The sequence below is a fragment of the Hemitrygon akajei genome, chromosome 28, assembly GCF_048418815.1.
Source record: "Hemitrygon akajei chromosome 28, sHemAka1.3, whole genome shotgun sequence".
Lineage (NCBI taxonomy): Eukaryota > Metazoa > Chordata > Chondrichthyes > Myliobatiformes > Dasyatidae > Hemitrygon > Hemitrygon akajei.
In genome coordinates this window covers 53,260,792-53,287,188 of record NC_133151.1, presented here as the reverse complement: position 1 = coordinate 53,287,188, position 26,397 = coordinate 53,260,792, and the positions used below count along the sequence as shown (strand labels likewise).

Below are 26,397 nucleotides of genomic sequence, written 5' to 3'. Positions count from 1 at the left end.
GTGACTGAGCGATGGACTGTGGGCCAATGAAGGAACTGAAGATGGAGGAGTGAGATCAGAAAATAGACGAGGTCTGTGAAAGCAGTTATGAGACTGTGTGCACTCCGGCCAGTCAAACAACTCAAGGCTGCTGGGTGACTTAGAAAATATAAATAGGCTATAAAAGGTGAGGGGTAATTCCACTCACCTCCATTCAGGGCCCCAGGTGAGACAACACTTCACCTGCAAACCTGCCGGGCGGGGTCAGCTACTGTATCTGCTGCTCCCAATGAGACCCCTCTATCTTGGCCAGACTCGTAAATCGGGGGACTGAACTTTCCATTGGCCAGATATTTCACTTCCCATTCCTGTCCGACATGGAAGTCCGTGGCTTCCTGTTGTGCCAAGATGAGGAACACCTTATATTCCATCTGGGTAGCCCCCCAACCTGATGACATGAATATTGATTTCTCCTTCTGGTTAAAAAAAATTCCCCTCCCCTCCTCTTTCCCCACTCTAGCTCCTTACCTCTTCTCACCTGCCTATCACCTCCTTCCCTTTCTCCTATGGTCCACTCTCCCCTCCTGAGAGATTCCTTCCCCACCCACCTGGCTTCACCCATCACCTTCCAGCTATCCTCCTTCCCCTCCCCCCACCGTTTTATTCTGGCGTCTTTCCTCTTCCGATGAAGGGTCTCGGCCCGAAACGTCGACTGTTCACTCTTCTCCACAGATGCTGCCTGGCCTGCTGAGTCTCTCCAGCATTTTGTGTGTGTTGCTCTGGATTCCCAGCGCCTGCAGATTTCTCGTGTAGGTGAGGCTGTATAGCTTTAGTCAGTGAAGTTGCAACAGTTGTATTGTTAAAATTGTACAAGGCATTGGTGAGGACAAATTTGGAATATTGTGTACAGTTCTGGTCACCGAATTATAGGAAAGATTATCAATAAATTAGAGAGAGTGCAGAGACGATTTACTAGGATGTTACCTGGGTTTCAGCACTTAAGTTACAGAAAAAGGTTGAACAAGTTAGGTCTCTATTCATTGGAGCGTAGAAGGTTGAGGGGGGATTTGATCGAGGTATTTAAAATTTTGAGAGGAGTAGATAGAGTTGACGTGAATAGGCTGTTTCCATTGAGAGTAGGGGAGATTCAAAACGAGAGGACATGATTTGAGAGTTGGGGGCAAAAGTTTAAGGGAAACACAAGGGGGTATTTCTTTACTCAGAGAGTGATAGCTGTGTGGAATGAGCTTCCTGTAGAAGTAGTAGAGGCCAGTTCAGTTGTGTCATTTAAGGTAAAATTGGATAGGTATATGGACAGGAAAGGAGTGGAGGGTTATGGGCTGAGTGCAGGTAGGTGGGACTAGGTGAGAGTAAGCGTTCGGCACGGACTAGGAGGGCCGGAATGGCCTGTTTCCGTGCTGTGATTGTTATATGGTTATATAGGAGTTGAAACAACCCTTTCTACAGCTCAGGGAATGACCGGACGACATATCCATTCTCCCAGTCGACTCCCACATCCCCTGCCACTCTACAGTGCTCACAAGATCTGTGATTAGTCTTTAAAATACGGACTGAATGAGCAGGCAAGTTCTTCAGGGATTTCTGAAGATCCAGTGGAGGAACTTCACCTCATTCCAAACTATCAATATTGTTTACTGTTACATGCCTGGCAGTAGGCCTCAGGCTCTCATCGCCCCGGTCGTGTCACCGGTGATCTGACTGCTCGGGTGTTTGGCCAGGCAGCAGTCGTCTGTGAGCAGAGTGTGTAGGAATGGGCTCGGGGGGTCGAGGGTGGCGGGGAGGGAGGGGGGAGCGGTTGTGCAGCCTGAGCTATCTGAGCTCTGTTGAGTTAGCAGTTCGATGCCCAGTTGTGCTACGGCCAAGGAGCAAGAGCTTGTTCGCCGAGCTCTGTCGGGCAACAGTGCCGAACGTTGAGCAGTGTTAAATGCCAACATCTGACTCGAAAGATGAGGGAACCAGCCTCTCCCTCTAAGAATTTTTAAGCAATTATGGTGGGTTAATCTAATTGTCTTGGGAATACATGGCAATGCTCAGGAGTTAAAAGATCTCCAGAAGCTCAAGTGGTTAATTTGTCTCCCAAGTGCTTCCCAGCGCTTCAGTGTCCCCAGTGCAGTTAAATTCATGCAAATTGGCATAGATCACACTCATTCGCAGAGGAAACGTTTGAAGGTCAAAATAGGTTCTGACAGGCACTGAAAAGAAATTTCATTTAAATCCTTTTCATTCATGAAATGATGAAGCCAATCCACGTGCAGAAATTGCCAGGCTCTGATAGGGAGCACCAGCAATTAAGGAGAGAGAAAGACAGATTTCTGGCTTCAGATGAAACAGATGTTCATTTACTGAACACAAACAATCTCTTAAATCCCCAAACTGAGACGTGTCAGTCTCTTGTGAGGAAGAGTTCCTCATAAATCCAGCTATTTAATATAAATATATCAGCAATCTGCACACATCTATTCAATCACACAGAGTATTTCCAAAGCCTGGTCACATTCACAATACAGTCTATTTGCAGATTGAGGGATCTTACCAACAGTAAATGTACTGGGGAAGGGGAAAATTACAGTGCCACTATAAATGTGGCCCCCTGACTTACAGTGATAGCAGCCAGCAGATTTTTAACAGGTTTATTTTAAATACGGCCCTGTGCATTAGTCTTAGACACATATATGAAGCTGGGGTGCACAGTACAGTAAGTGATGTGATATATTACACTGTACTGCTGCTAGCCTGCAGGTCACCCTGGGGCAAGGTGCTTAGCCCCCCACTCCCCCCGATCAGGGTGAGGTGAAGCCGTGGGAGCAGGTGGTGGACGGCCGTACGAGCAGCCGGTGCAGATCACAAGTCCTGGTTATGTGACCACTTGCGCCAGGCAGACAATCTCTGACGAGTATTGATAATGGCTGGGGTCACCCGTCTTGTAAAGATACTGCTCAGAAGAACAAACTGTGCAAATACAAAAATAAAGAAATAATAATAATAAATAAATAGGCAATAAATATCGAGATGAAGAGTCCTTGAAAGTGGGTCCATTGGTTGTGGGAACAGTTCAGTGATGGGGAAGTGAATTTGAGTGGTTACCCCCTCTGGAATCAGAGTTGAGGTTATCCTCACTGGTTCAGGAGCCTGATGGTTGAGGAGTAATAACTGTTCCTGAACCTGGTGGTGTGGGACCTGAGGCTCCTGTACCTCCTTCACGATGGAATCAGTTCAGAGTTGAGGTTATCCTCACTGGTTCAGGAGCCTGATGGTTGAGGGGTAATAACTGTTCCTGAACCTGGTGGTGTGGGACCTGAGGCTCCTGTACCTCCTTCACGATGGAATCAGTTCAGAGTTGAGGTTATCCTCACTGGTTCAGGAGCCTGATGGTTGAGGGGTAATAACTGTTCCTGAACCTGGTGGTGTGGGACCTGAGGCTCCTGTACCTCCTTCCTGATGGCAGCAGTGAGAAGAGAGCACGTCCTGGGTGGTGGGGGTCCCTGATGATGGATGCTGCTTTCCTGCAGCAGCGTCCCATGTAGATGTGCTCAGTGGTGGGGAGGACTTTACCCGTGATGGACTGGGCCGTATCCTCTACCCATTTTTCTCGAAACCTTTTCTATCCATTAACCCAACTAAATCTTGTTTAAAAGTTGTAAATGCACCTACCTCTTGCAGCTCATTCCATATACCCAGCACCCTCTACGTGATTAAGTTACCATTTCCCCTCTCATTTGAAAATTGTGCCCTACAGTTCTAAACCGCCTCTCCACCCTGGCACACAGGCACACCCAGTTTAATTCCTGAGATCATTCAGCTTCATCCAACAAAGACAAGTTATAATCATTAAAATAATTCATAAGAACTTGAAAACAATCCAATTAGAAAAACAAAGTAGAAATTTGACGGCAGAATTCACAACTCTGGACATGACAAAGTACTGAAATATCTCCAGAATGTAGTTGCATTTGTAACACCGCCAATCTGTAGCACACGAGTCTCCGCTGAGGAGTGTCGTGCCCGTGTCCCTCGCTGGCAAAGGCAGGACAGGGGCCACAAAAATGTGGCCACGTGGTTTATGATGGGAAGCTTCAAGGATGTTGGCTGAGGATAAACATTTGTTAAATTCTAATTGAAAAGATGGCATGGGTATTTTTTTTTCTTTCTGAGGTCAAAACCTGATTTGATGACAAACCTGAAATAATGCTTTCTCAACAGTGCAACCCTCCCTCGGTACCCGCCCCTCCCACAGTGTGACCCTTCCTCAGTACCACCCCTCCCACAGTGCGACCCTCCCTCAGTACCAACCCTCCCACAGTGCAACCCTCCCTCAGTACCACCCCTACCATGTGACCCTCCTTGAAGGGGGGAGAGGGGAGGAAGCACAAAGCACCAGAGAGACATAAAAAGAGAAATATAGAAGGGAAAAAACAAGAAACGGCAGAGAATCTCCTGAATTGTGTTGTAATCTGAGGAAAGTGTGGAAATAATGCAGAAAATTTTTCAAACACAGGCCTGGAGTCAGTGGAAAGGCTGCCAATCTCTTCCTTGCAACAGAGCTAATGTCTCTGGGTTAATGCAGAAGTTAATATTTAATTCAGGGATCTACAAAGGAAATCATCTGTGCTGCATTTGTGCTTTTCCCTAAGCTCTGTAAACAACTCCTTCAGTAGATGAAAGTGACACAATTTGCCTGATAATTACAGTGTCCCAATTTGTTTCTTTGCTTCAGCAGTTTGTTGATAATCGGCTCCGTGTTCAAAGTGCTTGCACTGCTCTCTCAGAGCAATAAATGCCTTGGCCCTGGGTCTGCTGGAGCTCTCTCTGCTCACACACGAAGACCAGGCCTCGGTGCACAGCCGGCTCTCTGCCACAGCAGCGGGCGAGACAACGTGGCCCCTTCGCACACGGAGACCAGGCCTCGGTGCACAGCCGGCTCTCTGCCACAGCAGCGGGCGAGACAACGTGGCCCCTTCGCACACGGAGACCAGGCCTCGGTGCACAGCCGGCTCTCTGCCACAGCAGCGGGCGAGGCAACGTGGCCCCTTCGCACACGGAGACCAGGCCTCGGTGCACAGCCGGCTCTCTGCCACAGCAGCGGGCGAGGCAACGTGGCCCCTTCGCACACGGAGACCAGGCCTCGGTGCACAGCCGGCTCTCTGCCACAGCAGCAGGCGAGGCAACGTGGCCCCTTTCCTCCCAGAAACCCTCTGCTGTCAGAGAACACGCCATGTGCAGAAAGATGCCCCTCCGCCATCTAGCCCACCCACTCCCATCAATCTGCACCCTCCAATCCCCTCCCATCCACACTCCTCTCAAATGTTGCAATCAAACCTGCGTCCACCGTTTCTTCTGGCAGCTCGCTCCACACTGTCACCCTCCCCACACGCCGAGTGAGGAACGTTCCCACCTCCCCCGCAAACAGTTCACCTTTCACCTATTCAGTCACAACCTCTGGTTCTAGTCTAATCTAACCTCAGTGGAAACCTTAATTAGGAAGCTAATTTTGTGCTACAGTGCGGTGCACAAATCTTAGGCATCCTAGCTATTTATATGTGCCCCAAGACTTTTGCGCTGTACTGAATGTGGACGACAGGGATTTGGAGGGATATGGCCCCGGTGTAGACCAGGGGCTCCCAACCTTTTTTATGCCATACAGCCTTACCGTGAACCAAAGGGTCCATGGACCCCAGGTTGGGAACCCCTAGACGGGTCAGACTATCTCGGTCAGCATAGACTGGATGGGCTGCAGGGCTTTGCTCCACCACCCCGCAATCAGCAGCCTAGCTATAACCTGATAGCCATCTTCCTTTCGGCAGAAGTGTGCATGGGTAGAGTGTGATTCTGGTGTGGGGATGGGAAGAGTGAAAAGATCTCTACTTGCTGCCCGTCCAGCTACCGGAGGGCCAGCGCGGTGGGCCTGAGAGCAAATGAGTCAATGATTATGGAAGAGGTTCTGAGCATTTAAAAGTTAATGGAATTAAACAGAATAAATCGCTTCCTAATTAACTTCCTCCGAGTTCCCTTGCCCACATGACTGTTGACTCCCTTCACCCCGGGCGTGTGACGCTTTCCCTCTGCCAATCGCACGAGGTGCCACCTGGGAAGGGAATTCCTCCTGGCGCAGACCCCTGGGTTCAGGCTTGCTCTCTTCCACAGACACTTCCGGAAAAAGGGACGGACGTTGAGGTCCTGGAAAGTGCGAGGGGCGCTGAAGCCCTTCCTGGGGTCCTCACCTCTGCGCCCCAGAATCTGCCTGATTTTCCTCAACAGCATTAGAGTCAGGCTTATTATCACTGACACTTGCTGTGAAATTTATGGCAGCAGTACAGCGCAATACTTAAAATATACCACCAATTACAATGAGAAATGTTTAAATAAGTAGCGCATAAAGAAAGCAAAGACAGCGAGGTAGTGTCGATGGGTTCATTGTCCGTCCAGAAATCTGATGGCAGAGGGGAAGAGGCTGTTCCTAAAATGTTGAGTGTGAGTCTTCAGGCTCCAGGGACTTTACCCCCAGGCCACAAACCTGCTCCCTGATTTGAGCATTGAGTGGAGGGAATGTCCTGGGTGTTCGGGGTCCCTAATGACGGGTGCAGCCTTTCGAAGATGCCGTTGATGCTGGGGAACGGGTGACACCCAGGAGCTGCTCACCCTTTCTGCTGCTGAACCCTAAGAATTACACCCAGTTTGAGTCACAGACCCTTCAGAAGGGTTTTGTAGGAATGATTTCCGGGCATGAGGAGAAGCTGGGGGCGTTCTCCTTAGAGTGCAGGAGGTTGAGCGGTTTGCGGGGTGGAGATACGGCACCCCATATCTTTTTGAATGTTTCTCTCATTGTAACTCATAAGCCTGCATTACCTCTCCTCCTCCTCCTTCTCCAAAGCCTCCATATCTCTCCTGTAACGGGCGACCAGTGCAGCACCCAATATAACTCATCATAAGCCCAGAAGAGACAGGGGCAGAATTCGGCCTTTCGGCCCATTGAGTCTGCTCCACCACTCTATCCTGGCTGATTTATTATCCCACTCAACCCCATTCTCTTGTGCCTTCTCCCCGTGACCTTTGACACCCTGACGAATCAACAATCTATCAGAGCTTCTGCGTTAAATTACCCAATGACTCAGGCCTGGCCAGCAATGAGCTTCACAGAATCAAAACCCTCTGGTCCTAGACAACCCCCCTGTACAGGAAACATCCTCTCCACATCCACTCTATCTGTGTCCTCTGGTCCTAGACTCCCCCACTATAGAAACATCCTCTCCACATCCACTCTATCTGTGTCCTCTGGTCCTAGACTCCCCCACTATAGGAAACATCCTCTCCACATCCACTCTGTCTGTGTCCTCTGGTCCTAGACTCCCCCACTATAGGAAACATCCTCTCCACATCCACTCTATCTGTGTCCTCTGGTCCTAGACTCCCCCACTATAGGAAACATCCTCTCCACATCCACTCTATCTGTGTCCTCTGGTCCTAGTCTCCCCCACTATAGGAAAAATCCTCTCCACATCCACTCAATCGGTGTCCTCAGGTCCTAGACTCCCCCACTATAGGAAACATCCTCTCCACATCCACTCTATCTGTGTCCTCTGGTCCGAGACTCCCCCACTACAGGAAACATCCTCTCCACATCCACTCTATCTGTGTCCTCTGGTCCTAGACTCCCCCCACTATAGGAAACATCCTCTCCACATCCACTCTATCTGTGTCCTCTGTCCTAGACTCCCCCACTACAGGAAACATCCTCTCCACATCCACTCTATCTGTGTCCTCTGGTCCTAGACTCCGCCACTATAGGCAACATCCTCTCCACAACCACTCTATCAAGGCCTTTGAATACTCAATAGGTTTGAATGAGATCTCACCCCATTCTTCGAAACTGCTTTGCGTACAGTCCCAGAGCCATCAAACGCTCCCTCAGATGTTAACTAGAGTGTTCTGTGTTAACTGTCAGCTGACCTCATCTGGAACAGCAAGGCGCCAGGACACCTCGTCGTGTCAGCCCTCCCAACAGGCGGTACATGTGAAAGGACGGAAGGCTCCAATGAGGCGTTACTCACACAGACAATGTACTTCCTTCTATAAATCCCTGGCTGCATTTACTACAGTTCCAGAAAATTCTGCTCGGCAATTCTTAATTGTTGTACGACACATGCAAGGCAAAACGATATTTCATCGCTTCCTACAGCAGCCGCGGCAGAGTTTCGCAGCAGCGAGAGGGAGTATTGGCAATCCGAATTTAAGTGATCTGTCAATGTGACTGCTATTAGGCTGCTTCACAGTGGAGTTTACTCGTCTTGCTTGACAGTAATAGCAGAATCCAGGAATTACTCATGTTATGAATGAACAGCTCGGGGGGGGGGGGTGGAATTCAATCAAAAACAACTTCCACTCTTCATTCCTCAGCTGGTTCTTAATACAAACAGTTTGTTCGTTATGTGCCGTGTCCTACAACGTGGGCGATCACGGTCTTCCCATGACCAGGTCAGATTGTTCTACAGAACTGGTTTGCCACTGCCTTCTTCTGGGCCGTGTCTTTACAAGACGGGTGACCCCAGCCATTATCAATACCCGTCAGAGATTGTCTGCCTGGCGTCAGTGGTCACATAACCAGGACTTGTAATCTGCACCGGCTGCTCATACGACCGTCCACCACCTGCTCCTATGGCTTCACCTCACCCTGATCGGGGGCTAAGCTACACCTTGCCCGAGGGTGACCTGCGGGCTGGCGGAGGGAAGGAGCACCTTACACCTCCTTTGGTAGAGACGTATCTCCATCTCATCACTGAAATGCAAAATTATTACAAACACCAAGATCAATAAGAGGCTGTGATGAGCGAGTGTGTACCCACGCACCCCTCACTCCGACTGACAGAACTGGAAGGAGATGGCTATTTTGCAAAGGGAGATCTGTGGGTTCTGGGGAGCTGGACCAATCGGAGAGAACTTTCAAAGGGCTAGCACTGGCACGATGGGCAAAATAACACTCAGTTTATTTAGTTATTGATTTTTTTGGCTGACTTTTACACACATACATATATAGCTAGGGTGCCCAAGACTTTTGTACAGTCCTGTTGTAATTTTATGCCATAAAAAAAACAAATTTCATGACACTTGTGAGTGATGATAAACCTGATTCTAATCTGGGTCTCTATTGTGGACTGAGAGTGGGAAGGGGGCAGGGAGAGGGGAATCATGGTTGGGAAAAGGGGAAGGGAGAGGGGAGGGAGCGGGAAGCACCAGAGAGACATTCTGTAATCAATAAACCAACTGTGTGTCTGCACCCACCCGACACTCCTTCTCTGCCTCCTGTCCCACACCCCTCCCACGGCGCTCCACCCTCACCATTCCCAACATCCTTGGCTCACACCAGATTTACAAACTCACTCTCCGCTCCACGTTGACAAGTACAGCACTGTGCATCCTTAGCAGCTTTTAATGACATCTTTTATCTATCCGGGGAACCAGAACTACACAAGTTCTTTACATGTGGTCTGACCAACCACTTGTACAGATGTGACATGAGTATGGGATCTCTCTCCGAAAGGGCCGGGTGTCATTTAGAGGACAGCCGAGCGGTTTGTGGTCGTAATTACTGACAATTAGTTTGGTTTTGAAATTCTATGCCAGAGTGAATCTGTGGTGTCGGGGCAGACGAGACAGAGCATCGTCAGAGAGCTATGAAAAAGCACGCTGATACAGTGCTTGTGAACGTAACAGGTTCTGCTGCTGGTGCTGGAGGAGGTCAGCATCCACAGAGGGGAAGAACTATTCGAGGTGTCGGGCTGAGACCCTTCACCCGGACATCTCTCAGTCACCCTTGGCACGGTCCTCACACACAGCCTGCCTGCACTGAACTTTCTGTGTCACCGGAACACATTTAAGCACTTCGATATACTTCGCACATGGCACGGTCTGTCTGGAGGCAGGCTCGAACAGAACAGAGAACTTGCACAGCACTCGGCAGGTTATTCAGACCTTAGGCCATTCGGCCCATTGAGTCTGCTCTGCAATTTCATCATGGCTGATCCATTTCCCTCTCAACCCCAGTCTCCTGCCTCCTCCCCATAGCCTTTCTCACCTGACTAATCAAGAATCTATCAACCTCTGCCTTGAATACACTCAAATGCCTCGGCCCCCACAGCCGCTTGTGGCAACAAATTCCACAGATTCACCACCCGCTGGCTAAAGAAATTCCTCCTCCTCTCCACTCCAAATAGACATTCCTCTATTCTGAGGCTGTGCCTCTGGCCCTAGACTCCCACACTATAGGAAACATCCTCTCCACATCCACTCTATCTGTGTCCTCTGGCCCTAGACTCCCACACTATAGGAAACATCCTCTCCACATCCACTCTATCTGTGTCCTCTGGTCCTAGACTCCCACTATAAGAAACATCCTCTCCACATCCACTCTATCTGTGTCCTCTGGTCCTAGACTCCCCCACTATAGGAAACATCCTCCCCACATCCACTCTGTCTGTGTCCTCTGGTCCTAGACTCCCCCACTATAGGAAACATCCTCTCCACATCGACTCCATCTGTGCCCTCTGGTCCTAGACTCCCCCACTGTAGGAAACATCCTCTCCACATCCACTCTATCTGTGTCCTCTGTGGTCCTAGACTCCCCCAGTATAAGAAGAAACATCCTCTCCACATCCACTCTATCTGTCCTCTGGTCCTAGACTCCCCACTATAGGAAACATCCTCTCCACATCCACTCTATCTGTGTCCTCTGGTCCTAGACTCCCCCACTGTAGGAAACATCCTCTCCACATCCACTCTATCTGTGTCCTCTGGTCCTAGACTCCCCCACTGTAGGAAACATCCTCTCCACATCCACTCTATTCACCCTCCCCTTCCTTCCTATCGCACTGTACTGCTGTCGCAAAAAAAAACAAAATTTCCTGACGTGTGTGAGTGATGATAAATCTGATTCTGATCTGGGTCTCTATTGTGGACTGAGAGTGGGAAGGGGGCAGGGAGAGGGGAATCATGGTTGGGAAAAGGGGAAGGGAGAGGGGAGGGAGCGGGAAGCACCAGAGAGACATTCTGTAATGATCAATAAACCAATTGTTTGGAATCAAATGACCTTGCCTGGTGTCTCAGGGCTGGGTGTGTCTGTACCCACCCCTGACACTCCTTCTCTGCCCCCTGTCCCACACCCCTCCCACGGCGCTCCACACTCACCATTCCCAACATCCTTTGCTCCCACCAGATTTACAAACTCGCTCTCCGCTCCACGTTGTCAAATACAGTACGGTGCAGAAGTCTCAGGTGCCCTAGTTTTTACATAATGTAAGTGCCTGAGTCTTTCGCAGAGTACTGTAGATGTGAGAATGAGGACCCAATCCCAATCCGGAGGCCTGAGTTTAACTCTCGGGGCAACCCCACCAGTTGAATGAATGGAACTAAATGAATCTGGAATGAAGCCAGGCAAATCTGGTGTGAGGATCGGGGACCTTATCGGAGGGGAATTGCTCAGCGGTCGGTAAGGGTGGGCAGTGGGCAGGCTAGGCTCACCGTGCTTGTGGGCTGGGCCGGGCTGGGGATGGGGACCGAAGGACTGAACCTGCCTCTCTCTCTCTGCCCCACACAGGTCGTGCGCGGCGCGGTTTTCCGGCTGGACCTGCCACCATGGGGGAGCTGGGCCTGGGCCTGGGCCTGGGCCTGGGCCTGCTGCTGAGCCTGGCGTCCCGGGGCTGGGGCTGCCCTTTCCACTGCACCTGCCAGAACCTGTCCGAGTCCCTCAGCACCCTGTGCGCCAACAAGGGGCTGCTCTTCGTGCCGCTGAACATCGACCGGCGCACGGTGGAGCTGCGGCTGGCCGACAACTTCATCCGGGTGGTGGAGCAGCAGGACTTCGTCAACATGAGCGGCCTGGTGGACCTCACGCTGTCGCGCAACACCATCAGCTTCATCCAGCCCTTCGCCTTCGGGGACCTGGAGAGCCTGCGCTCGCTGCACCTGGACGGCAACCGCCTCACCGCCATCCGCGACGACAACCTCAGCGGCCTGGTCAACCTGCAGCACCTGATCGTCAACAACAACCAGCTGGTCAGCGTCGTGGCCTCGGCCTTCGACGACTTCCTGGCCACGCTGGAGGACCTGGACCTCTCCTTCAACAACCTGCCGACGGTGCCCTGGGAGTCCATTCAGAGCATGGTCAACCTGCACACGCTCAACCTGGACCACAACCTGATCGAGCACGTGGCGGCCGGCGCCTTCGCCGAGCTGGCCAAGCTGGCCCGCCTGGACATCACCTCCAACCGGCTGCGGACGCTGCCGCCCGACTCGCTGTTCGCGCGCTCGCAGGCCGGCCCCACCGCGCCTCCGCCCGTCACCCTCAGCTTCGGCGGCAACCCCTTCCACTGCAACTGCGAGCTGCTCTGGCTGCGGCGGCTCGGCCGGCCCGACCACATGGAGACGTGTGCCACGCCCGCCCCGCTGGCCGGCCGCTACTTCTGGTCCATCCCCGAGGAGGAGTTCGTCTGCGAGCCGCCGCTCATCACCCGCCACACGCACCGCGTCTGGATCCTGGAGGGGCAGCGCGCCACGCTCAGGTGCCGGGCCATCGGCGACCCCGAGCCCGCCGTCCACTGGGTCTCGCCGCGGGACAGGATCGTCGCCAACTCGTCCCGCCTCACCTCCTACGGCAACGGCACCCTCGACATCCTGGTCAGCACCGTGGGCGACGACGGGCCCTACACCTGCTTCGCCACCAACGCCGCCGGCGAGTCCACGGCCCGCGCCGACCTGAAGATCATCCCGCTCCCGCACCGCGGCGGTGGCAACGGCAACGGCACCGTCCGGGTGCTCCACCGGGACCCCGGCTCCTCCGACATCAGCACCAGCACCAGCAGCCGGCCGGCGCTCAACGGCAGCCACGGCCGGCGGGAGCGCGAGCGCACCGTCTCCGTGCTGGACGTGACGGCCACCAGCGCGCTGGTCCGCTGGGCCAGGGCCAGCGCCCTGCAGCTGGTCTGGATGTACCAACTCCAGTACAACTCGTCCGTGGACGAGACCCTGGTCTACAGGTAAGGATCTCGGCGAGGGGTGCCGGTAGTTCCCCCAAGGGTAGAGAGGGGCGGGGGAAGACCATACATTACCAAGGCAGGGTAGAGAGGAGCAGGCAGAGAAGATAAAACTCAAGGTCTAGACAAGGTAGAAAGTGAGGGGGGGGCGAACTCACCACAATGGAGACAAATGTGGTGTGTGGCACGTTGGGGGGAGAAACCGGCAGTAAAACTTGGAGAATGAATTGTAGGAGGAGTGTGGTAGAACAGACAGATCTTCAAAGTGGCACCACAGGCAGATAGAGTGTCCAAGAGAGTCTTTGGCACTCGGACATTGTGTACAGGAGTTGGGATGTTATGTTGAAGTTGAATAGGACGTTGGTGATTCCTATTGTAGCTCTGGTCACCTACCTATCAAAGAGTGCAGAGAAAATTTACAAGGATGTTGGTACGTGAGTTATAGGGAAAGATTAGATGTGGACATCATTCCCTGGAGCGCAGGAGATCTGATAATTATGAGAGTTGTGTATTGTCGATATTTTTGTATGAGATGGCCCGATGTAAACTTGTCCCCCTGTAATACCTGCGACAGCCAGACAAGATTGCAGAGGACATTCCCATTCCAGATTTATCAAAAAATAGCAAAATAACCAGGAAACATGAAAACTGGTCTTTTTTGACGCTGAGGGGATTATCCAACCCCATATCCATACCAGTGGCATGAGGTGTGGGACAGGGGGCAGAGAAGGAGTGTCAGGGGTGGGTACAGACACACCCAGCCCTGAGACACCAGGCAAGATCATTTGATTCCAAACAATCGGTTTATTGATCATTACAGAATGTCTCTCTGGTGCTTCCCGCTCCCTCCCCTCTCCCTTCCCCTTTTCCCAACCATGATTCCCCTCTCCCTGCCCCCTTCCCACTCTCAGTCCACAATAGAGACCCAGATCAGAATCAGGTTTATCATCACTCACACACGTCAGGAAATTTGTTTTTTTTTTGCGGCAGCAGTACAGTGCACAATATACAGTATATACTCTATTATCTGCCCACGGTGGGATTAGAGCTCCCATTCTGTGCATTTTTCGAGCACGATGCCAGGTTACTAATCTAGTAAGAGAGCCACTTACACAGCAGCAGCCTGTTCGTAATTACACGAGCCGAGGAGTAACCTGCTCATTACAGATCCTTTATAAGTCGTAAAGTCAACTGGAGATTTGTTCCGACACACGACATAATTCCATTGCTTCTTTTTGACACTCCACCGTAAGAATACCGGCCCTTACGTTAATTTTAATTTTAAATCTCTTTTTTCTTGCCTCATGGTAATGGAAGCGTGAAGCTCCGTGTGTTTGGAAAAGCATGCTGCCGTTGGGCAGCCAACCGAATCCGAGTCATTACCGGCACCCGTTTGAATGTCTCCTCTGCCCCCGTCCCTTCACCCCTGAGAGCTTCTCGAATGGTTCAATCAGCGCTGTCTTCAAACGAGCACTGGGACGCGGAAAATCTACTTCCATTCCTCAGATGGAACGTGATGTGGAAGATGCAGCAGTCCGCCGGGCCCCGTGGTTTCTTTCACGAAAACGCAGGAGTGGTGCGATGGATGGCACTACTATCACTGCTGGGAGGGGGGGGGGGGGTCACTGAGATTTGTTACGTAGAAGTTGAGAACCATAGGGCAGGTACAGTATGCAAAGAGACCCTTCAGCCCGACTCATCCATGCTAAACCCAGCAACACAGCCTCACTGTTTTTGCACTAGTTATTTGTGTGTTTACATATACTTCATATTTCTTAGTGTAATTTATAGTATATTTTATTTATTGCAATGTACTGCTGTTGCAAAACACTAATTTCATGACATACAGTCCTGTGCAAAAGCCTTAGACATATAATGCTAGGGTGCCTGAGACTTTTCACAGTCCTGTACTAATTTTATGTATCGCACTGTACTGCTGTCACAAAGGAAGCAAATTTCGTGAAACATGCGAGTGATGATTCTGATCTGGGTCTCTATTGTGGACTGAGAGTAGGAAGGGGGCAGGGAGAGGGGAATCATGGTTGGGAAAAGGGGAAGGGAGAGGGGAGGGAGCGGGAAGCACCAGAGAGACATTCTGTAATGATCAATAAACCAACTATTTGGAATCAAATGACCTTGCCTGGTGTCTCAGGGCTGGGTGTGTCTGTACCCACCCCTGACACTCCTTCTCTGCCCCCTGTCCCCCACCCCTCCCACGGCGCCCCCACCCTCACCATTCCCAACATCCTCTGTTCCCGCCAGATTTACAAACTCGCTCTCCGCTCCACGTTGACAAATCCTGTGCAGAAGTCTCAGGCACCCTAACTAGCGATAAATCGATGCCTAAGACCTTTGCCCAGGACTCTACATGCTCTCAGGCTTTTGTACCTCCTCCCTGATGGGGGAAGGGAGAACGTCTGGGGTGGGTGGGCTCTTTAATTCTACTTTACCGAGGCAGTGGGAAGTATACACAGTGGGGAGGCTGATTTTTGAGTTGTGTTCAGCTGTGTCCCCGACTCTCTGCCTACACCTGATCTCTATCCCTCCCTTCCCTGCCTGTTCTAAATGCCTCTGCACTGCCTACTGATCGATTCTGACACGTCCACCAGTGTGTGTTTGACTGTAGGTGGAGTGAGGTGCCGTGGGGTGGAAACAGGCTCATGAGGAGTCAGGAGAAGACGAGCTGAGTGGCCTGGTTCTGTGCTGTACGTTTAACGACCGGTATCCCGAGATCAAAAGCGGGCCACCTCTCTATGGGTCCTTCACGGTGCGAGCTTCAGCTCTTCCGTTCAGCCGCTTCTGGAGATGCGTCTGTTGTGGAAAAGCTGGGGCGACTCTGGAGGTTCAACAGGGTGCTCCCTGGACCAGAGGGTATTAGCTACTAGGAGAGGTTGGACATGCTTGGGTTCTTTTCTCTGGAGTGAGGGAGTCTGAGGGGAGACCTGGCAGAGGTTTATAAAGTTACCAAAGGCATAGATAGGGTTTGTTTGTTCACTGTGTGCCATGTTGTATGACATCATCATTAGGCGCCATGTTGTTATGACGTGGGCGACCATGGTCTTTTCATGACCATGATTGTTCTTGGCAAATTTTTCAACAGAACTGGTTTGCCATTGCCTTCTTCTGGGGCGTGTCTTTACAAGACGGGTGACCCCAGCCATTATCAATACTCATCAGAGATTGTCTGCCTGGTGTCAGTGGTCACGTAACCAGGACTTGTGATCTGCACCGGCTGCTCATACGACCATCCACCACCTGCTCCCACGGCTTCACCTCACCCTGATCGGGGTTTGAGGGCAGGTGTTACCCCTTGCCCAAGGGTGACCTGGAGGCCAGCGGAGGGAAGGAGTGGTAGAGACGTATCTTCACCCTGCCACCCAGGGTGGGGGAGTATAAAACTAGAGGGGTAAGAGGCAATTTGTGGGCAATGTTTTTGCACAGATGGTGGTGAGCGAATGGAACAAGCAGCTGGAGAAAGTCAAGACGTACAAAAAAGCTGGATGAACTCAGCAGTTCATCCACTTTTTCATACGTCTTGATTTGACCACAGCATCTGCAGTGTACTTTGTGTGCGCTGGAGAAAGTGATAGCGGCAGAGACAGTTACAATGTGTAAAAAAAAATTCGGAATGGTTTGTGGATTGAAATGTTTAGAGCAACGTGGACTGATGGGTGTGATTAGCGTAGCTGGGGACCTCGGTCAGCAAGGACGGATTGGGACTGTGAGACTTCCGTGAATCCTTTACACAAGAGTTGTCCCAGATGCTGGAAATCCAGAGCAGAACACACAAAACGCTGGAGGGACTCAGCAGGTCAGGCAGCGTATATGCAAATGAATAAGCAGGCGAGGTTGCGGGCCGAGACCCTCCATCAGGGACGGAGGGGAAGGGGTGAGTAGCCAGGACGAGGAGGTGAGGGAGGAGGAGGAGTACAGGTGAGAGGTGACACTAAGTGTGTGTGGGGGGGGGGGGGTCTACAGATATCCTTCCCATGGTGAGAGTCAGTCACAAATATCTGTGTCTGAGATGTCTGTTGTGTTACCAGTGCTGCTCTCTTGTGTCACTCCCCCCTCAGGATCATCCCGTCCACGAGCAAAGCCTTCGTCCTGAAGAACCTGATCTCGGGCGCGGACTACGACCTGTGTGTCCTGGCTATCTACGGGGACCCGGTGACGCAGCTGGCGGCTACCAAGGTGGTGGGCTGCACCCAGTTCGGCACCAAGGAGGAGTACCCGCACTGCCACCTGCTCCACGCTCACTTCCTGGGCGGCACGCTGACCGTGATCGTGGGCGGCATCGTTGTCGTCACCCTGCTGGTCTTCACCGTGGTCATGATGGTCAAGTACAAGGTCTGCGGCAGCGCCCAGTCGCCCAAGGTCAGTGACGTGTACTCGCAGACCAGCGGAGGCCAGTCCGTGGCCAACGGGGTGGTGCTCCCCCCTGGGCGGATGCTGGTCCTCCATTCCAAAGGGAAGCCCACGGGCAAGGCCCCTCCTCCGCCCTCCTGCTCCTCCTCGTCCTCTGCCGCTCTCGGCCGCTTAGCGCCCCACCAGCGGGCGAGGGCGCCGGGCAGGAAGGCCCGATCCAAGCCCAGGCCTGAGGCGGAGGCCAGGCCCCGGCCCGGCTCCGAGGCAGGGAGGCCGCCCCCCTCGGCGTGCCCTCACCCCGGGCACAAGACCAAGCGCAGCTGCTCGCTGGATATGGGCGACATGGCGGCCGCCGCCTGCTACAGCTACGCCAAGCGCCTCGGTGTCCTCTGGACTAAGCGGAGCCAGTCCGTCCACGGGATGCTGGCGCGGCACGCCGAGACTGAGCTGGCAGCCCGGAAAGCTGGCTTCTACAGTGCTGACGATCTGGAAGAGAGTATCGTCTAGGCCAGGGCGCGCCTGAGGAGGAGAACCCCGCTTGCTCTTGGGGGAAGGGAGGAGCTTTGCCCTGTCAAGTGCCCCCAGAGGGGAGGTGGAAGGTGCCCTCTGCTGAGCTGGCATAACGGACACTCCTGGAGGCACTGCGAGGCGGCAGAGCAGTGTGACCCAGGCACCAGGCTGCAGCGAGCCCTGGACATTTATTCTCGAGCCGCGTGTGGGTTAGTTACCCCGCTGGGTGACGATGGGGATTGGCGAGAGTGGATGGACGTCTGCTGAGGAGGTGTGACGGAAACCGTGTGGGGACCAGAAAACGGGCTGAGGGCAGCTCCCAGCGTGGACGACACCATGTCCCGAGAACGGATCCGGGGCTGGACTGTGTCAGGGAACCGACCGAGTGCTCAGCTCACCTCTGCAATGTATAATTTCTCGATACACTCCGGAACTGAGGTGCTCCTGAAATGGATGTTACTGCTGTCTGTTATTTGAATGTTAATTCTGAGGTGTTGCTTTCACATGTTATTGAACCGGTTTGGTTTTTGCCCATTTGCCAAACTTGCCTGTGTTCAGGTGATCGGAGATAACATCAACACCGACGTGAATATAATATAAATGTATGATACAAACATCAGTCCAAAGTCTGCTTAATTCCACTGCGGAACAAGAGGTTTGTTTTCAATGGACAATAGGTACAGGAGTAGGCTATTCGGCCCTTCGAGCCAGCACTACCATTCACCGTGATCATGGCTGATCATCCACAATCTGTACCCCATTCCTGCCTTCTGCCCATATCCCTTGACTCCACTATCTATAAGAGCTCTATCTAACTCTTTCTCAAAAACATCCAGAGAATTGGCCTCCACTGCCTTCTAAGGCAGAGCATTCCACAGATCCACAATTCTCTGGGTTAAAAAAGTTTTTCCTCAACTGCGTTCTAAATGGCCTACCCCTTCTTCTTAAACTGTGGCCTCTGGTTCTGGACTCCCCCAACATCGGGAACATGTTTCCTGCCTCTAGCGTGTCCAATCCCTTAAAAATCTTATATGTTTCAATCAGATCCCCTCTCATCCTTCTAAATTCCAGTGTATACAAGCCCAGTCGCTCCAATCTTTCAACATATGACAGTCCCGCCATCCTGGGAATTAACCTCATAAACCTACCTGCACTCCCTCAATAGCAAGAATGTCCTTCCTCAAATTTGGAGACCAAAACTGCACACAATACTCCAGGTGGGGTCTCACCAGGGCCCTGTACAGCTGCAGAAGGACCTCTTTACTCCTATATTCAATTCCTCTTGTTATGAAGGCCAACATGCCATTAGCTTTCTTCACTGCCTGCTGTACCTGCATGCTTACTTTCAGTGACTGATGAACAAGGACACCAAGATCTCACTGTACTTCCCCTTTTCCTAACTCGACACCATTCAGATAGTAATCTGCCTTCCTGTTCTTGCCACCAAAGTGGATAACCTCACACCTATCCACATTAAACTGCATCTGCCCACTCACCCAACCTGTCCAAGTCACCCTGCGTTCGCCTAACATCCTCCCCACATTTCACACTGCTACTCCTCATATTTCCCGGGGTCAAAATGTTTAACACAGTAGTGTGCAGAAGTCTTAGCCATAAATATATACACCTCAGGTGGCAAAGACTATTTGCAATACATCAAGCCACTACAGTGCTGTGCAAAACTCAGACACACTGGGAATATATATCTGGGACTCTTTATAAGGTGAGAGAGGTGCAATTTTAGAGAAGATACGCAGGGCAAGTTTTTTCCACAGAAGGAAGTGGTCACCGTTCCCTCTAATAGATAGATAGATAGATACTTTATTCATCCCCATGGGGTAATTCAACTTTTTTCCAATGTCCCATACACTTGTTGTAGCAAAACTAATTACATACAATACTTAACTCAGTAAAAAATATGATATGCATCTAAATCACTATCTCAAAAAGCATTAATAATAGCTTTTAAAAAGTTCTTAAGTCCTGGCGGTAGAATTGTAAAGCCTAATGGCATTGGGGAGTATTGACCTCTTCATCCTGTCTGAGGAGCATTGCATCGATAGTAACCTGTCGCTGAAACTGCTTCTCTGTCTCTGGATGGTGCTATGTAGAGGATGTTCAGAGTTATCCATAATTGACCGTAGCCTACTCAGCGCCCTTCGCTCAGCTACCGATGTTAAACTCTCCAGTACTTTGCCCACGACAGAGCTCGCCTTCCTTACCAGCTTATTAAGACGTGAGGCGTCCCTCTTCTTAATGCTTCCTCCCCAACACGCCACCACAAAGAAGAGGGCGCTCTCCACAACTGACCTATAGAACATCTTCAGCATCTCACTACAGACATTGAATGACGCCAACCTTCTAAGGAAGTACAGTCGACTCTGTGCCTTCCTGCACAAGGCATATGTGTTGGCAGTCCAGTCTAGCTTCTTGTCTAACTGTACTCCCAGATACTTGTAGGTCTTAACCTGCTCCACACATTCTCCATTAATGATCACTGGCTCCATATGAGGCCTAGATCTCCTAAAGTCCACCACCATCTCCTTGGTCTTGGTGATATTGAGACGCAGGTAGTTTGAGTTGCACCATATCACAAAGTCCTGTATCAGTTTCCTATACTCCTCCTCCTGTCCATTCCTGACACACCCCACTATGGCCGTGTCATCAGCGAACTACTGCACATGGCAGGACTCCGAGTTATATTGGAAGTCTGATGTGTACAGGGTGAACAGGACCGGAGAGAGTACGGTTCCCTGCGGAGCTCCTGTGCTGCTGACCACCGTGTCAGACCTACAGTCTCCCAACCGCACATACTGAGGTCTATCTGTCAAGTAGTCCACTATCCAATCCACCATGTGAGAGTCTACTTCCATCTCCGTTAGTTTCTGTGAAGGTGCACGGCCGCTCAGTGACTGAAGCACAAAGCATTTGTTACCACGCAGCTGGAATTTTCTTTTATATAATTTTAATGTTAAAATGCAGGTCGCCCAAGGGCAAGACGTAGCACCTGCTTAGCCCCCGATCAGGGTGAGGTGAAGCCGTGGGAGCAGGTGGTGGACGGTCGTACGAGCAGCCGGTGCAGATCACAAGTCCTGGTTACGTGACCGCTGACGCCAGGCAGACAATCTCTGACGAGTATTGATAACGGCTGGGGTCACCCGTCTTGTAAAGACCCGGCCCAGAAGATGACAATGGCAGAAAAATAAAACTGAAGGAAACATTGGTGGTGGAGACAAATATGACAGACAGGAGGCTTTTAAATAGGCGCATGAATGTGGAGAAAGGGGAGGGATACGGACGTTGTGTAAGTAAAAGGGATTAGTTTAGTTGTTCAATTAATTACAGCTTCATTACGATTAATAACTGTGCTCAGTTCTGGTCGCCTCACTACAGGAAGGATGTGGAAACCATAGAAAGGGTGCAGAGGAGATTTACAAGGATGTTGCCTGGATTGGGAAGCATGCCTTATGAGAATAGGTTGAGTGAACTCGGCCTTTTCTCGGAGTGACGGAGGATGAGAGGTGACCTGATAGAGGTGTACAAGATGATGAGAGGCATTGATCGTGTGGATAGTCAGAGGCTTTTCCCCAGGGCTGAAACGGCCAACAGAGGGGGCACAGTTTTAAGGTACAGAGGGGATGTCAGGGGTAAGTTTTTCACACAGAGAGAGGTGGGTGCGTGGAATGCACTGCCGGTGACGGTGGTGGAGGTGGGTACAATTGCATCTTTTAAGAGCCTCTTAGATAGGAACATGGAGCTGAGAAAAGTAGAGGGCTACGTGCCAGGGAAATTCTCGGCAATCTCTAGAGTGGGATACATGGTCGGCACAACACTGTGGGCCGAAGGGCCTGTAAGTTTCTACGTTCTGTGTTCTAGTTTAATTAGTCTAGCTTGCCGAGGGGCCTGTTCCTGTGCTCTTCCACATTCTTGTCAGAAACCGGAATAGAGGCTGCTGAGACATCTGATCAGACGGGATCAACAGCACTGACGGGCAGTGGACTGTGCGGAGCTCAGCTTCTCTACAGTCTCGGCAGTGAAATCGAGCTGGACATGGCCGGGAGGGGTGGGACACACGCAGCCGGCTATAGTCACCCAGCCAGGTAAACCCGTGACGAGGGTTTCCATCTGTCCGACAGTGGTGCTCCCTGGGCCTTGTCCCACGTCTTCCTGTTCCTTCCCGCCTCACTCACAGAATCACCAAGAGATGGCGGCAAGGAAACCAGGCCCTTCGGCCCATCGAGTCTGCACTGACCATGAACTATGCGACACTCACACTGGCTCCCCCCAGATTCTCCCCCACAGCTACTCACTGAGGGCCAGGGGACAACCGGCAGAGGAGGTACAAAAGCCTGAGAGTACGTACAGTCCTGTGCAAAAGTCTTAGGCATCGATTTATCGCTAGTTAGGGTGCCTGAGACTTTTGCACAGGATTTGTCAACGTGGAGCGGAGAGTGAGTTTGTAAATCTGGCGGGAGCAAAGGATGTTGGGAATGGTGAGGGTGGATCGCCGCGGGAGGGGTGTGGGACAGGGGTCAGAGAAGGAGTGTCAGGGGTGGGTACAGACACACCCAGCCCTGAGACACCAGGCAAGGTCATTTGTTTCCAAACAATCGGTTTATTGATCATTACAGAATGTCTCTCTGGTGCTTCCCGCTCCCTCCCCTCTCCCTTCCCCCTTTACCCAACCATGATTCCCCTCTCCCTGCCCCCTTCCCACTCTCAGTCCACAATAGAGACCCAGAACAGAATCAGGTTTACCATCACTCACACACGTCACAGGTACAGACACACCATCATCCCCCTCTCCCTGCCCCCTTCCCACTCTCAGTCCACAATAGAGACCCAGATCAGAATCAGGTTTATCATCACTCACACACGTCACAGGTACAGACACACCATGATTCCCCTCTCCCTGCCCCCTTCCCACTCTCAGTCCACAATAGAGACCCAGATCAGAATCAGGTTTATCATCACTCACACACGTCACAGGTACAGACACACCATCATTCCCCTCTCCCTGCCCCCTTCCCACTCTCAGTCCACAATAGAGACCCAGATCAGAATCAGGTTTATCATCACTCACACACGTCAGGAAATTAGTTTTCTTGTGAGGCAACAGTACAGTGCGATACATAAAATTACTACGGTCCTGTGTAAAACCCGGGCTATGCTTTTGCACAGTACTGTTCTGTACTTCACACTGCCCCTGTGACAGTCAGCACTGGTGCACCTCAGGGATGTGTGCTCTCATACATATAAATATCCCTCTCTCCCTCTCCTTCCCACCCCCCCCCCCCATGACTGTGAGTCTGAGGAGATTGGGTTTGTCACCTCAAACACTCCAAAGTTTCTGCAGATGTACCGTGGAGAGCTTTTGGACAGGCTGCATCAGGTCTGGTTTGGGGGGTGGGTGGCGGGGTGCTACTGCACAGGGTCGACAGAAGCTGCACAGTTGTAAAATTACTCAGCTCCATCATGGGCACTGGCCTCCGTAGTATGCACGACATCTTCAAGGAGCGATGCCCCAAAAAGGTGACGTCCTTCATTAAGGACCCCCATCACTCACTGCTACCATCAGGGAGGAGGTACAGGAGCCTGAAGACACACACTCAACGATTCAGGAACAGCTTCTTCCCCTCTGCCATCAGGGAGGAGGTACAGGAGCCTGAAGACACACACTCAGCGATTCAGGGACAGCTTCTTCCCCTCTGCCATCAGGGAGGAGGTACAGGAGCCTGAAGGCACACACTCAGCGATTCAGAAACAGCTTCTTCCCCTCTGCCATCAGGGAGGAGGTACAGGAGCCTGAAGACACACACTCAACGATTCAGGAACAGCTTCTTCCCCTCTGCCATCAGGGAGGAGGTACAGGAGCCTGAAGACACACACTCAACGATTCAGGAACAGCTTCTTCCCCTCTGCCATCAGGGAGGAGGTACAGGAGCCTGAAGACACACACTCAGCGATTCAGGAACAGCTTCTTCCCCTCTGCCATCAGGGAGGAGGTACAGGAGCCTGAAGACACACACTCAACGATTCAGGAACAGCTTCTTCCCCTCTGCCATCAGGGAGGAGGTACAGGAGCCTGAAGACACACACTCAACGATTCAGGAACAGCTTCTCACCCTCTGCCATCAGGGAGGAGGTACAGGAGCCTGAAGGCACACACTCAACGATTCAGGAACAGCTTCTTCCCCTCTGCCATCAGGGAGGAGGTACAGGAGCCTGAAGACACACATTCAACGATTCAGGAACAGCTTCTTCCCCTCTGCCATCAGGGAGGAGGTACAGGAGCCTGAAGACACACACTCAACGATTCAGGAACAGCTTCTTCCCCTCTGCCATCAGGGAGGAGGTACAGGAGCCTGAAGACACACACTCAACGATTCAGGAACAGCTTCTTCCCCTCTGCCATCAGGGAGGAGGTACAGGAGCCTGAAGGCACACACTCAGCGATTCAGGAACAGCTTCTTCCCCTCTGCCATCAGATTCCTGAATGGACATTGAACCCATGAACACCACCTCACCACTGTTTTTATTTCTGTTTTTGCACGATGTATTTAATTCAAGTATTTAATACGTATACTTACGATAATTCACAGTTTCCTTTTCTCTATATTATCATGTATTGCAATGCACTGCAGTCGCGAAGTTCACAAATTAAACCTGATTCTGATTCGGGGAGAAGGCTGGAGAACGGGGTTGAGAGGGGTAATAAATCAGCCGTGATGGAATGACTCGATGGGCCGAATGGCCGATCTCTGGTTCGAATCAATGTGAGTGGCTGGCGGTCTCATCACTGCCGTAGTGGACAGTTTAGGATGTAATCTTTTCCCAGGGGCGATTTAAAGTCTCTGCACATTGTGTGGGAGCCACACGCAGAGAAGAATCGCGACAGACAGGGCGGATTTGCCTGCAGACACGGGGTTAGTGGGTCACTGGAGTCTTTCGGTGATCACTCAAGCTTAAAGCCAAGAGGAAAGTTTACAGTCCGTAAGACATTGGAGCAGAATTAGGCCGTTTGGCCCATCGAGTCTGTACCACATTTATTAACCCTGTACCTGATTTATTAACCCTCTCGACCCCATTCTCCTGCCTTCTCCCCGTAACCTTTCTAACGAGGAAACTATCAACCTCCACATCTGTCTGTGACACAGAATTCAACAGATTCATAACCCCCCTCCTCATCTTGTTCTGAATGGACGACCCTCTATTTTGAGCCTGCGCCCTTGATCTTCCCCACTATCAGGAACATGCTCTCCACGCCTACTCTGTCTACGCCTGTCAGTATTCGATAGGTTACAGCGAGATTCAACCCCCTCATTCTTTGAGACTCCAGTGAGTACAGGCCCAGGGACATCAAACGCTATACTGATACATTAACCCTTTTGTTCCAATGTCAGTATTCGATAGGTTACAGCGAGATTCAACCCCCAAACATTCTTTGAGACTCCAGTGAGTACAGGCCCAGAGACATCAAACGCTATACTGATACATTAACCCTTTTGTTCCAATGTCAGTATTCGATAGGTTACAGCGAGATTCAACCCCCAAACATTCTTTGAGACTCCAGTGAGTACAGGCCCAGAGACATCAAACGCTATACTGATACATTAACCCTTTTGTTCCCTGGATCGTTCTCACAAACCTCCTCTGGACCCTGTCCGACGCCCGCACATGGTTCCTTGGTTAAAGGGCTCGAAGCTGCTCACAGTACTCTGTGTGGTCTGACCAACGCCTTACAAAGCCTCAGCAGTATATGATTGCTCTTACAGTCTAGTTCTCTCAGAATGAATGCAGACCTGACACAGGAAACCTTCCCCACAGTTGCCCAGTATTTCCAAACCCAAAGAACTCCGCTCCCCTGCCCCATAAAGCCACATGAGGGAAGAGCAGAATTCGGCCACTCGATCCATCGGACCTGCTTCACCATTTCATCCTGGTTGATCAATCTTCCCTCTCAACCCCCTTCTTCCTGTAACCTCAAGTACAGCCAACCACCTGGCCTCCAGCCACCTTGTTGAAATCGAACCTCCACGTGCCACTTGTGCCGGCAGCTCATTCCACACTCTCGGCACCCTCTGAGTGAGGAAGTTCCCCTTAAACATTTCACCTCTCACCCTTCACCTCTGGTCCCACCTAACCTCAGTGGCAAAAGCCTGCCTGCACTTACCCTATCTATACCCCTCATAATTTTGCATACCTCTATCAAATCTCTCTTCGTCCAAAATGGAGACCCAGGTTTATCATCACTCACCTGTGTCATAAAATGTGGTTGTTTTCCGTGTGCCAGCGGTACCTGATCCCTAAGAATTGCACCCGATTCGAGTCACAGACCCTTCGTAAGGATCAGAGGGATCTACAGGAATGGTTTCCGGGGGGGAGTGTGAGGGCTCTTACCTCCTGGAGAAGGAGGGACTGTCCTCCGTGGGACGGGGGAGGTCGAGAGGAGGAGGATGAGATCAGGAGGTGAAGGAAAACCGTTCCTCGTGGTGGATGATCA

General features: G+C 51.5%; 1 protein-coding gene across 1 annotated transcript in view; it reads left to right on the top strand.

The window, feature by feature from the left end:
• Positions 1 to 19,054, top strand: part of LOC140717880 (leucine-rich repeat and fibronectin type-III domain-containing protein 4-like) — a 31,240-nt gene extending 12,186 nt beyond the window's left edge. Inside the window, exons 2-3 of the mRNA XM_073031607.1 lie at positions 11,585 to 13,022; positions 17,093 to 19,054. Coding sequence (XP_072887708.1) covers positions 11,623 to 13,022; positions 17,093 to 17,891 — 2,199 coding nt within the window. The 5' untranslated portion in view covers positions 11,585 to 11,622 and the 3' untranslated portion in view covers positions 17,892 to 19,054. The remainder of the gene's footprint in view (positions 1 to 11,584; positions 13,023 to 17,092) is intronic.
• The last annotated feature ends 7,343 nt before the right edge of the window (positions 19,055 to 26,397 follow it).